Raw genomic sequence first — 14506 nt, 5'->3', positions numbered from 1 at the left:
CTAAAACTATGCTTTTAGATCATTCTACATACCAATACAACCAACTATAGGAATAACTACGAAAGGAAACGGTAAAGCATTACTACAACACTAAATATGTAAAACCTTGTATTACCTTTAAAATATCTAGACAAATGAGCAATTTGTAAAAAGGACATTTTAAATAAACGTACAAATATACCAACCATTCACACAGCCAGTAAGGGAGCAATACTATAGCTCAAAATAACAATTTTAATAGGTTCATATATAAATTGACAAATTAAGGTAGAGGACAGCATTTATTTTCCAATTTCATCGCATGATAAGTCATGAGTTACAGATACAATGGTGGGCCCTTCGGCAAGAGAAGTGCAAATAATATCAGTAGCTTTTCAGAAATCTGTGAAATAAATGACATCTTATGTCCTTACATCAGACAGACATTTACACATGAACAAACTTAGCACTTAACATAAAGAAAGGGTGAAATAGTATTTGTATTGGAAAGAGAAATGGCTGAATTTGAAGTAAGATGTGAAGGGTCTCTACTTTGCATAACTAATGAATGTCCTCTCATATGGTCCCATGGTCTGGCCTGAGTGTGTTCTGGTGGTTAGTTGCACGCTAGAGATCATCAGGCCTGCCCTCCCCAGTGTTGGGTTTACAGACAGGCCGTCACTGGTCCAGACCTACACTCACACCAATACCCTGAAGTCCATGGGAGAGGTCAGAAGTCAAACAAAGACATAGGAGACAGTAGTATTACAGGTATGAAGGGAGGTCCTTCAGAATCACCTGCAAAGAGACACAAGTAGAAACTTTACTATGACAGAGATGGAGATGGGGGGGGAATGGCATCATTGCTGCACCATGAACAGATATAAACTGTTCACTGCAAAAAAATAAAAAAAGACAAATCTGAACAATTGATTATTAATTACCAGTTCCCATTTAATCCATCTTTTTATATTCTTCTTACGCTCTATGTCAACATAAACTATGACAAACTAGGTTGAGATTAACAAAGCTTTAACCAGGGTTGCTGCACACTTCTTGAAATTAAAATTCAATGCTATTAAAGACATCGAACAGAAAATGTTACTCTTTCCACAGCGAAACAAATGCACATTAGGGCTGAGCTTTATGTTTGAAATCAATTTGATAACAACAACAACAACATCTTTGGATATTTTTGTATCTCCAGAAAACAATCATATGTCAAATCTAAGTACCGTAATTTCCGGACTATAAGCCGCGACTTTTTCCCCATTTTGCGACCCTGCGGCTTATATAACAGTGCGGCTTATCTATGGATTTTTACAGCTAACGGCCACTAGGGGAATTCCTAAATCTATGGATTTTACAGGTTACAGTCCACCGGATGCAGGGAAAGAGCGCGCAAAAGTAGCGAGTGGTACGAGAGACAGACGGACATTACGAGAGCGAGGCAGTGTGTGAGACACCCTCATTATGGAAATATATATATTTATTTCGAGGAGTCTTATTTTGTTAAATATGCTTTTATGTTGATACTCCTGAAACCGGATACTCCTGAAACCGGCACTTTCTGGGGGTTCGCGCCACTTTTTCGGGAGACGGAAAGAAGGATACGCTGAAGAGAGGGGTGCATGTCCAAAAACCCCGACTGTGGAGTTACCGTATGATGATGACTTCCATGTGTTTCTTCTGTTTCAACGGTAATTTATGGACAAATTAAGGAAAACACCAACGGTCAGAGACAATAAATGCTGATTGAACAGGCAGAAGTTCTCCATCGTTATTTCCTGGTTCTACACAACACAACGCATCGTGGTGTCAGCTACAGACTGGCTACATACACATCAGTCAATTTAGCGTCTGCGGCTTATAGCCCAGTGCGGTTTATATATGTACAAATTAGTCAATTTAGCGTCTGCGGCTTATAGTCAGGTGCGGTTTATAGTCCGAAAATTACGGTAATCAAATGAATGCCAATTAAACTAATGGAAAATGCAATTAACTGTGTCCCACGGTTACGCTTTATATTAGATAAAACCGTGTGAACATTTTTTTTTTTTCTAAATACAATTTGTGGGGAGATCTTTGTCATGCAACTAGGTTGACATAAACCTACCATAAATACAAATAAGACTTGGGATCCTTGGGAACCCGGTTTAACTGAATCAAAATAGCAGGATCTTATTGTACGCGCCAACATCATATAAACATTGTTATATTTAAAGCAACTGTCACTTACATTGGGATCATCTGTTGGCCCGTATCGCTTCACCACTTGTCCCTCTTTATTTATCAGAAACTGTTGAGGAATAAGACATAACAACATTTGTATGTATTTTTCATGCAGTTGATGCAAAAAATTACCAAAGATGCTTCTTAAAAAAAGGAAAAAAATATAACCTGTATTAGTAAATTACCTTTGTGAAGTTCCATTTGATACCACTGTGGAGAGAAATAAAAACATCTTATTACAACACAACCTGCAGTTTCATCCTCCAGGGAGCACAGCCTCTGTTCAAGTTATTTACAATGGATTATAACAGTGACCAGTTTCCAAGGTGGACAATCATTTATTTAGATAATAACTTCTCAAGCTACTCCTGCAGCATCTACTTCGCAGTTATCCAGACTATTTATATGCTCAGTATATAAATGCCCATATTTTCAAAAAGTCTTCAATGCTGTAAAAACTGAAACATTTTACAACCCCACCCAAAATAAGTGAGAAAAAAAAAGGAGACAGAAATTAAGGATGTGTATGACAGTGTTGCCATTCCAGAGTAAATGTGAAAAATGTAGTACAAAATATATATATAAAATATATCTAAACATTAATTGTAACTCTAACGTTAAGATATTACATGAGGCTGCAATTGTGCTAACATCGAACACAAAGCTAATGTTGGATTAGTGTTTGACGTGATGATGTTTAACGTCGATCTCGGTAGAAACCAAATCAATTACTGCGATATGGGAGACACGGCGACTCCTAGCTATACAAAACTGTTAAAAGTCCTCATACACGGAGATGAAATTGCTGAGTAATTTATAACAGAAATGATGGCCATAACTATGTATAAAGACAAAGTTAATAGTTTTTTTTTTCTTTAACGATGTTGCTTTTTATGCAGGTTGATAGGAATATAAAACCACACAGACCACACTTTTTAAAAACAGAAATTAATTAAACTTCTCACACAAAACTGTACGTTACACTGACAGAGCATGCAACCTAAGACATGGAACCTTCCACTAAAAAGGATGTTGTGTGCAGTCTTGAGAGTTTATGTTAACTAAACAGAAGAATAGGACAATAACTCACTTTCCAAAGCTTCCCTTGCCTTTGGGCTGTTCCTTCATCCACTTCCACAGAGGGTGAGCATTGTCTCCATTCACGTCAATCTTACTGAAGAGGTCAAACTCAGCTTTGTAACCTTTGGCAAATTCTTTAATCTCTGCATCAGTTCCTGGCTCCTGGATTGTACAAAGAAAATAAATAATTTAAATATAAGTTATAAATAAAAATATGAAACTGTGTTGGTCATCAGTTTATCCTTGTTACCTGTCCTCCAAATTGGTTGCATGGGAAGCCCATGATGCGTAAACCTTCCCCAGCTTTGGCGACGTGCATTTCCGCTAGCTGAGTGTAGTTTACCTTGGTTTTCCCTCATTTAGAGGCTACATTTACAATGATGCAAACATTACCTCTGGCAGGGAAAAACAAACATACATAGGAGGTTAAACTGAGAAGAAATATTCCACTCAACACTGCTGTTCTTTCAAACTTTATGACAGTCAATCATTCCTTATCCTTTATTAGACCATAAGGATACATGAAATTATGTTTTGTGTCTGTATATCTATATCTATATATAGATATATATATCTAAATATAGATATAGATATCTATATCTATTTATTACCTGTATTTATCAAGAGACTGCTCCACGCCATCATTATCCTTGGCAGAGAATTCGTAGATTGATTTTGCACTCTTGTAGTCTTCCCCCTGAGCACACTGCAGAGGTGAAGAATGGAGATTATATGTAGGTGAGAGTGTGTGATTGAGTAAGACCAATTAAAAAAGGAGTTTGTCAGGGCTGAAGTCCATGTAAGCTAACCAACGGGCATAAGTAAGCTCAAGCATAAGAAATGCACACGATGACTCAGATAATTAAGAGGAAATCAAGTGCACAGTCAAGGAAGTTTGCCAATTGTCAAAACCATTTAAATTTGGGTACAGAACAGGTTTACCCACATTTAGTGACATGTATGTATGTCTAGCTCACTCAAAACAAGGAAAGACAGAACATTAACCTCTTAGAAGTTGAAAAAAAACAAAAAGATCTGATCATTTGAATCATTGGCCAAATTCGGCTTTTACCTCCTTGTTTAAAAAAAAAAAGGGGGAAATAAAAAGGAAAGCACATAAAAGGAGCTTCTCCTTATCAGATGTCAATTCTTGAAGACTGTTACCACGGATTATTAGGAACTTGAACTGCATCTTTATCCCTTCACGATACATCATAGCTAACACTACAGTACAGCTAACTAACTAACTCACAACAGTCACGCTTTCATAACAGAAACACCGAGAAATTTGAATTCATTAGCCTCAGTCTTTTACACGAAGCTAGCGTTAGTAGCTGCGTCAACATCGGACACATTAGATCGTTACACCGCATTTAAAAATAGAAACGCTAAATCTGACCTACATGTTGTTAGCATACGGACAGCAGCGGATACATACAGGTTTTGACCACGGTAAACACAAAGAGAGAAACATGCATTATCGTGCTCTAAACACTTACCATACTTCTTACTACTCCTCCTGCTTCCTAGCAGACCTAACAACACTGTAGATTTCCAGAGCCTCATGTTAGATAGGCTGACGACCGCTGTCACATGATCCGTTAACACCGCCCACTGAAGGGACAGCACCACACCGGGACCGACCTGCACCACCTCACCTCATTTATTGCTAAAAATAATATGTTTAATTAAGACTTTGATGTTGTGCATTTATTTTGTCATTGCCCAGATGTGAATATGTTCAGGTAAAACCTATGTGCTTTTATACAGAGTTATTGATGAGTTTTGTCTTGCTTTGGAGGATTGTGTGAAAGTAATACACAGAAAAGCCCTCATGTGTCTACGATTAATCTTATTATTATAATGGACAAATTCACAATTCAGAAATGTAAGAAACAGGTAAGAAACTGTGCTTTATTGTATATTTATTATATGTCATATAGGACTAAATTACCCTCCTTAATTGCTTTAATAAAAATAAATACATTTGATTTGATTTGCTTTCCCTTTAAAGTTTGCTTTTTTCATTTCCCCAAACAAAGCAATTTTGTCTTTTGCAATTAAACGTTTGATGTGTACATTTGAATTATTATCAATTGTTTTACCTCTTAGGGGCAGCAGAAGTTGGGAACCAACATTGATGTATCAGCTTCTAAGTTGATATGACAAACTTGTTTACAGCAGGTTCAGAGAAACATTATCTTTCATTTGGATTCTTGTTTCTGTCCACCTGAAGAATGTAAGTCTAATATTCACTTTCCTTTAGCTCTGTTGTTGGTCTCTACCAACTCCTGAGGAAATGATCAGGCCCTGCAAAATGCTTCACATTCATCAGTGAGTTGCTAACTTTGTCAGTCTGCTGTTTGATGAAGAGAATGAAGTGAAAAACAGGGTTAAAAAAGGTTAACATTATTTAAAACATTTCTCCATGTACTGCCTATTTGTGAAGTCTGAACTGCATAGAGGAGAAAAAAGGAAATTGTAAATAGGTGAGAGTGTGATTGAGTAAGACTAAGAGTAGGTCTTAGGTCAGTGCAAAGGTCCATGAAAGCAAAGGGCAAAAGTAAGCGCATGCCTATGAATAATGAATCAAATAAATGGGAAGTAAAGTCAAGGAACTGAACCACTGCTCTCAATACTTTCTCATTAATGTCCCCACGCTTAAATTTACAGAACAGGTTTATGCTAAAAATCACACAGTTAGTGACGTCAGCTGACTAATGCAAGTCCAAAATGCTTATTTTCAATTCCAGCAACATTATCTTTCATTTGGAGTCTTGTTTCTAAGTCCATCATTCACTCTTTTTAGCCTTTTCCGTTGGTCTCTCCACTAGCTCCTGAGGGACGTATCTGGATCTTTAGCTGCTAAATGCTCCACTGAGTTCATCGGCTAGTTGCTAACTTTGTCTGTCTTTGTTTTTAGAGTGTGTGATGACTCACTGATGAGGGATGTGATAGGATCACTTCAGGAAAACATTTCACGTTTGGCCTAAACATGTTTGTGCAATGGAGTCAGCTGCCTTGGAAACATTGGACAGCGACAAATAACAGGCATATACACATTCATATTTAGAGAAAGGCTTATGATGCATATGTATCTGCTCTGGAAATTAGATAGCATGTTCACTGACCTGTCACAAACAAGCTTAAAGTGTGTGTGACGAGGAAGGGCGACAAGCCAAGTTTAAGTGAACAGGAGTGTTTTTATTTGAAATCAATTCTTGTTGAAGGCAAAAATGTCAAACAAATCTGCCTTTTTCCAAAATTACGTTGGTATATATGAATCAAAATTAGAACAGTTTGAAAATGCTGAAAAGCTGTAGTTGTTTTCTTCTTCCAACAGAGGGCACTATCTAACTGTAGGAATGATTCATGTCTTTGGACGAAACATGAAAGTTATGTTTAGAAAGGACGAGATTGGAACAACCTCCTCATTGATGTCAGGCCAGCAGACAGTCTTCACACCTTCTGTAGCAGACTGAAAACTCACCTGTTTCAACTGCTCCTCAGCCAATAAAGAAACAAAAGAATATAAATGATGTTGTTTGTATGTTGCACTTAAAGGATTGTACCTATTTGAAGCTGATGTACTTGCAAGATTCTTGCTGTTCGGAGTTGTACCCTCATGATTGTTTGCACTTATTGCAAGTCGCTTTGGACAAAAGCGTCAGCTAAATGAACTGTAATGTAATACAAAGTTAAACCAGCCTGAGGATTTGGACATGCTTTTTTCTTATACACAAATGTATTCAAGCCATCATAACCACAGCCTCCTTTTTTCTTTTTACTGCACTTAAATTAGGCCAAGGACTAATTCATTTTCACGTCCTCGTTCTGGGACGCTGCTTTGAAATAGACTCAAGTGGTCTGACGTGGAGCCACAATTAAAGTCCCCAAGTAACAGCATTCTGCTTCTTTAATTGGATGTATTCCCTTCTGTGACTGGATATCGGAGTGGGACGTAACACACAAAGGAATCACTCAAAGTGTAAACCAACAGGTTATCAGTTGGTACATTCTGTAGTAAGGCACGTTTAGGTATCCAGAGGGGATACACAACAGAAATGGGCTCCTCACACTTATTGACAACATTTTAATGTGTTTATAAAGTCCAATATCAGATTTTGTCCAGGATCCAACTATAGAGTCCTGAACTTATTGCCACTGTTGTCCCTAATGTATACACAGCTAATCAAATGTATCACGACTGAGGATTAAAATGTTGTGGACAACAAGGGGAAAAAAGCTAGAAATATTGATAATTTGATAAAGCAATGCTTTCGGGAAATCAGACAAGTTAGAAAATATCATAGACTTTGAAAAAAGCGATCACACCAGAATCACAATTTGGTTTATTGCCAATTATGTTTTCACATCCAGTACAAAGAATATGCTTTGCTGTATAATGGTGCATACATAACACAGTATGATAAATTAACATATAGACATATAGAAATCTTCTAAAAAATATTTTAAAAACTATTATGAAAGAAAATGTTTACAAGAAATATAAATATACAAAAAAGGAAATACAATAAGTTTATGACAAATTACTGTGAACAAAATATGTACGGTATATTATAAAAGATGGTTGTATGACATACTTCAAGATTAATATGTCAATGTATTTGAACACACACACACATATTAAGATACCCACAGTCTATTAGGGAATACCATGTATTACCTTTAGTGACAATATGGAGGTACAATACACATGGGTTTGTTCAGCAGTTTTACATGTCATAACTTCCCATCGTCGCTGAAGTTTACAAAACATGATCTGACCAAACTGACAAGCCGTACAGCACTGCACTGTCTGGGTCACGAGAGCACGAGATAATTAAATTGAAGCTGCACACATGCACATGCTGGCATGCACAGTTAGTGTGCTTGGGTGACGTGGAGGTCATGTCTTCTGAAGAAGAGGCTTTTAATTAGGGTTTGACAAAACACAGAAACTGGGTTTCTACCTGAAACATCGAGTTCAAAGCCTCTAATTTAACACCTCACATATAGCCAATTAAAACTCATATGAAGGGGGTTCTACTGTAGAAGACTTCAAATCGATGTGGTGTGTGTGCGTGTGTGTGTGCGTGTGTGCGTGCGTGTGTGTGCGTGTGTGTGTGCGTGTGCGTGTGTGTGTGTGTGTGTGTGTGTGTGTGTGTGCGTGTGTGTGTGTGTGCGTGTGTGTGTGTGTGTGTGTGTGTGTGTGTGTGTGTAGGAGTAGGAGGTAAAACTCTGTAATTAGTTGCTTCTCTGCCTTTAATGTCATAATACGGTGGGTTTATACCAGTGGGTCCAATCCGGCCCGCGGGATGATTTTGCAAAGTGTAAAAACATTTCTAAAAACATAGTTCATTAAATTTGAACATTTTCAGAATGTACTTACACTAAACTACACTAAAATGAAGTGACACATTTGGAGTAGTCGTTATTTACAGGTTATTATTCTGTGATTTTACTGATCCGGCCCACTTGAGATCAAATTGTGCTGCATGTGGCCCCTGAACTAAAATTAGTTTGACACCCCTGGTTTATGCTGTACGTGTGTTTCCACAAACTTTACTGAAATAATTGTTTGTTTATGTGCCTCGCATGGACTGTGCAGAACAACTGTTCACTACTTAATTATACATTGTGAAACCGAGAACAGTTTATGTTAAATGCATCATGTGAGGCTGGGAAAATTCCCCCAAAATAATATTTAAATGCATTTGCACCTGTTGCACACACACACGCACAGACTCACTTGAACTAACGCTTTAATTAAAACGATCAAACCGCTGCATAACATACATATGTCATCCTAACAACTGGACAACGGGTCTGATATCACTTGAAAATCCAATGAAAAAAATGCATTATGAATTTGTTTGTTTATTTACTTCACCACAGCTGTCTGTTGTAATTTAATGAACTGCTCCCATCTAAGCCAGATCGTGGCAACAAGCCAAGAATGGTTACAGGTTAAATGTATCAGCATCATGTCATGCAGGCATTTGTTAGGAGAAGTAAAATGTTCAGAAAAAATATTTTTTGTACACATTCAGGATAAGTTTAAGACAAAAGATGAGGAGACAAAATGCGAGAGTTGAGAGTATACATCCACACACAGCTGGTAAAGTGTAATGTTGATATGAACGTCTATATACAGGACATGGTTACCTCCGATTATATCACTGAAGACTGCTGCACATGTATCATGCTGTAATGAATGTTGGGACCTGTTCCGAACGGCAGAAAGCAGCTTTATTGTTTGTTGTCATTTCTTTCATCAAAGAGTTATGCTGGGTCATACACCAGAGAGCCAGTTAACCCGGTTTAAATAATGAGAAATCATGTTTGTGAAAAGGTGGGCTTTAATGAATAGGAACGGATGGAAAACACAGAAAAACAAACTAGTTTCATATTAAAAGAAAAAAAACAACAACAGTTGCCTAGGAACAACCTCTGCCAAACCTGACTCCCCGACCACCACCCCCACCCTCTACAACACAAACACACACATACGGATGCACACCATGGGAGATATCAGTTGCTTCAAGAGAAGTTAGGGTTATTTCTCACTGTTCCTAAGCAACAAGTTTGCTGTTTTCTTGTCTTCGCCTATCTCTATCAGTTCCGCTGGAGCTTCATAGTCAGAGACAGAAATTACGCTGACCATAAATTTTTCACAGAAGTTTAGGTTTATATTTCAAAGCAGAGTTCACTTGTGTAGGACAACTGGCAGCTTCAATTTCGGGATAACACTGCTTTTTGACACACTCTTCGTTCTGCTGTTGGATATTTCAATTGCCAATCATTTGTGTGCAGATAAACTTTTAATTTTACATCAAAGTTCAGGTTCAACAATGAGTGCAAGCTAATGAATATTATTTGAGAAAAACTGGCTTTAACTGATAGAGTTCATAAAACTTAACAAACTGGGGTTTTGTTTATGAAACGGGAAGACTACCAGGAATGTGTAGCAAAGGGAGTAAACCAGTTGAAGGGCCACAGGGGCGCATTGTTGATCTCATGCTTTCAAAATATGGCTCTTATAGTTTAAAACATTCACAAGAATGGTGTGATGAATATGGTTTCCCGGCAGTAGGGTCGTTAAGTACGGCACAGATAGGGAAACTAGGCATGATTTCCAATGTTATTTTATACTATTTTAATTCTGCTACTTCACACTCATTTACATCAACACTGTGATTATTGTACTGTAAATGCTCTTATTCTGTCTATTCTTCTACTAATTGTTATGTTTTTGCTGTGAAGCACTTTGTCTGAAATTCTTGTATGAAAGGTGCTATACAAATAAAGCTTATTATTATTATTATTATTATATTAATGTTCCTACTAAAAAAAAAAAATGAAATAATTGTCAACACATATTTTGAATATTATATTCTACCTCCAGTAATGGCAATGCAATATGTGCTATATGAAGAGCTTATGCCTGCTATCATATCCTGGCACCTTGAGAGGCATATGGATAGTCTAATTAATCTCCAGGTATGCATATTGCTCTAACTTCATAATCAAACCAGGATCACGCTGAAAAGCCCCACTGATGTGAACACCTACCACATTTTTGTATGTTTCAAAATATGAAACAAATGGAGTGTAATGAAAACAGATGGCAACCTATATTTGCATTGGCAAGACTCTTTTACATTTAACCCTTACACTCTGAGGGGCTTGGTTGGCAAGGCAACAGATTCTGCAGTCTGTTTCCCATCACTGCGTCTCAGTAGTCCAGATCAGCTTCCTTATCCCTCCATCTTCCTTGAGTAATGCAGGTAAGACCAGGCAGGCGCGCCATGTGTTCACAGCTTCAGTGTTTTGCTGACAGGCAATTGGCAGCTCACTACATCCTTCACCCATATCTCTCAAATCCATATCCAAGATCAATTTAATGTGTTTTAGCTGTCACTGCCTGACCTGCTTATAACCGTTTGAGCCTTGAATAAATCAAATATTATATGTGAGCTTAGATAAAAACCTCAACATACCTTACCTGCAAGTATTATGTTCCTATATTTTTCAATCTTTGTTGTTTCCTAAACCGATATTTGAAATAATCAGTGGGGGAAGAATGTGCTCTCTTACACAAGAAATGTTTAAATGTTCAGTACAGTCGCTTTGGTGATTTAAAAATGTTTCAGATAAAGTATTCCTTTATGAGTACAGATCATTCTCATACTTCCTAAAATAAATAATCCATTTATAAAACCCATTGGATTGTCTGAAAAGCGTCATTAAGCTGAAATAAGCTGAAATAACTCTTCTGCTGTAGCGTAAAGTGATACGTCTGGTAGAAAGCAGGCACAGCTCATTAACCATTTAACATGATGAAGGAGCTGGTGTTGAGAGCTGCATGGACTGGGACTCTTATTCAATAATGTAAATATTATATTATATCAATATTAATGTAAACATATACGAAAGGAATCTTTTGGAGAATCTGGTTCAGATGGCTATAGACTTGCCTGGGATGGCATTTTGTTGGACCCTGATTAATGCAATGTGGATGTTCTTCATATTGTTGTACAAAAAATGCAGTGCAGTGAGAGAAAATCAATAGAACTGTCATGTAACTGTGGAGCTGGAGCTTTTAAAGTGTTGGTAGGCACTTATTATTATTGAGCTTTTGAAAGATCCAGGCTGGCTGTTTCCACTCTTTATGCTAAGCTAGGCTAATCACCTCCTGGCTCTGTACCTCCATGGTTAGTGACATGAGAATGGTGTCGATCCCTCATCTAGCGCTCAGCTAGAAAGTGAATAAGCTTTTTTCCGCAGAATAATTTATGAGGAGGTGTAGATTTTTGACAAGTGTTCAAAAGTATGTTTGGATAAACAAGCTACAAATAATATGAGAAAACCTCTAATTACCAAATGTGACAAGCTGAATACAGGATTTCTTCATCGTGGGGTATGTTGTGACAAAAATATTGAGTGATCTATTTTAATTTGAAGAAATCAAGTACTTCTGGAGGCACTCTGCTCGTACCTGAGCGACAGGCATGGCATTTCTGGAGAACATTTCACAATGTCCATTGTCAATTTCCAGCTGTTATGCAATCTGACAGGACAGTAAAATGTCAAATGTATGCCTTTTTGACATTTGATCAAAGTGTTCTAAAAAGGTTCTGCTTTAACTGAGTGTAAAAACGTATCTGTGTTCCTGTGGAGGCTTTTGACAACACTTCAAGCAAGCAGTAACTGCACTATTATGGAACAAGCCAAATGAGCTGCGTTTCATTCTCATTACTACCTTCGGAAAGGCTGAAGGCGGGCTGGTTATAGATCTCACCTTGATTGACAGATCAGTGTACTCACATTCACACAATGACACCAAAATGGCTGGAACAAGCTACAGCATAATAGTAGCTCTGCTACAGCTTGCTCTTGAAAATTGACTTCAAGGGAAAGCGCCTGCATCTATTTCCTAAGAAAATGAACAGATGAATATGACCACTCACAAAGGTTTTGTCGTCTGAAGAGATACAGTACCAATAGTTAAAAAGAGAACATGAGTCATGCCTGATAAACAATGGCGAAAATGCCTCAGTTGGAAATGTACTTGTGAGGATTCAAGTCATTTTAGCACTATTAAGACATGTAATGTGTTGCTGGTGACCGCAGCACTGCACCTCTACTGTAGTGTATTAGCAATATCACTAAGATACCTCTGTTCACCTACTGCCTCACAGCAAAACTGATCTGTGCAGCTGTTTTTAAAAGAGGCCTTTGTCTTTCATGTCCGTCTATTTATTTTTTTGCTTCACTTATTATTGCCCCTAGTCTTTTTTTTTTATCTCTTCCTCTGCATCTATCTCTTCTTCTCACTCCCCCTTCCTGCTTTATCGCTCTGCAGTTTATACCCTGCTGTGTTTCCTCTCCTTCCCTCTAGCAAATTAGGTTCTCTGTAATGGTTCCCCCTCCTCACCGCCACACAAGTTGCGCACATGTGCAAATAAATGTGTTTCATCGGCTCAAATCTTCTGTAAGAATGTGATAAATGGGATTTTTCTGTGCACACAATGTCAGATAAAAAAAACAGATGATGAACAAGATTTCTAACTTTCCTTTTGTTCATGATATATTTGATATATTTGCCTGTGTTCTTCACACGAGATGCAGACACATTGAGATAGCAAGAGAAAGAGCTGCATCATTGTCATCGAAGCCCATTATTTGAAGTTCACACAGAACCACAGTTCTCCATTTCAGTGTTCACAGTGAGCCAATACATTTGTTATCCTCGTACCTTTATTGTGATTTAATGGGAAATATGTTTCTAAGACTCGTCATCAGATTAGCTCAGAATGAAATGAGGACTGCTGCGGAAGCTATTAGACCCATAGCGCCGTGAGTAATTACACACTCCTGTGGCTATGAGGTATAACCACATAAGGGTGCATATATTTGCCATGCTATAAATATATTTTGATTGAAGGGATAATTGTATGGCAGGGAGTTTCATAACAGTGAACAATAACAAGTACATACATTAAAACAGATCTCCACTGTATTGTCAGACTTTGAAATGTTTGCTAATGAAATACCTCTGTAAGTGTCCACAGTTGACATAAAATAAACGACGAGTGTGGACAGGTGGTGCTCTTTGACGGAGAGCCCTTAGGTGGAGATGTCAGGTTTGAACAGACACAGTAGATTTGATGGATGTAAATGTGATCTTCCTCTCTTCCTCCCTCAGTTTCAGTTCAGTAGGCTGTTTATGGACATGACATTTCCTTGTTGCTTTAGCAACAGCTATAGAAAGAGTCTCCCACCCTTTATCTTGGGTTAAATGTCTTTATTTCCCTTATTAATTATGTTCTATGTACGTGAAGGCATTATTATCATGTGAATTTGATTAAGTATGTTTTTGTGATTAGTACTCTGGGAGCTATGTGGGTGGCTGTCACCATTGAAGTCCATCCTTTATTGGCTCATAACACTGATCATTTCCATAACAACAAGAATGACACCGTAATAGGTCGTTTGAATCACACTCTTAAATGTCCAAGCATTCTTAGACGCTTTCAAACTGTTGTAAAGAGTTCATTACATGTGTTTATTCATATTAAACAAAAACACAATGGCATTCTAATCACATTAAAGTTTGTTGGCACCTGTATCCAGCTGGCTGGAGGCTGGTTAGTCTACAACTGTAGTTTGTGGGAGTGTTATTCATATAAATAAACCCTTGCTAAATGTA

General features: G+C 37.6%; 1 protein-coding gene across 1 annotated transcript; it reads right to left on the bottom strand.

Annotated features, from left to right (window-relative positions):
• Positions 1–214: 214 nt before the first annotated feature.
• Positions 215–4857, bottom strand: LOC115023020 (phospholipid hydroperoxide glutathione peroxidase-like). Its single transcript, XM_029454160.1, is given in 8 exon segments — positions 215–777; positions 2219–2278; positions 2397–2421; positions 3302–3453; positions 3542–3686; positions 3903–3997; positions 4791–4808; positions 4810–4857. Coding segments are annotated over 8 exon segments (576 nt in total). The 3' UTR covers positions 215–744.
• Between the last annotated feature and the right edge of the window lie 9649 nt (positions 4858–14506).

The sequence above is a fragment of the Cottoperca gobio genome, chromosome 17 (genome assembly GCF_900634415.1).
Source record: "Cottoperca gobio chromosome 17, fCotGob3.1, whole genome shotgun sequence".
Classification (NCBI taxonomy): Eukaryota; Metazoa; Chordata; class Actinopteri; order Perciformes; family Bovichtidae; genus Cottoperca; species Cottoperca gobio.
Note: the sequence above shows the minus strand (reverse complement) of the source record. Positions and strands in the feature narration are given on the sequence as shown.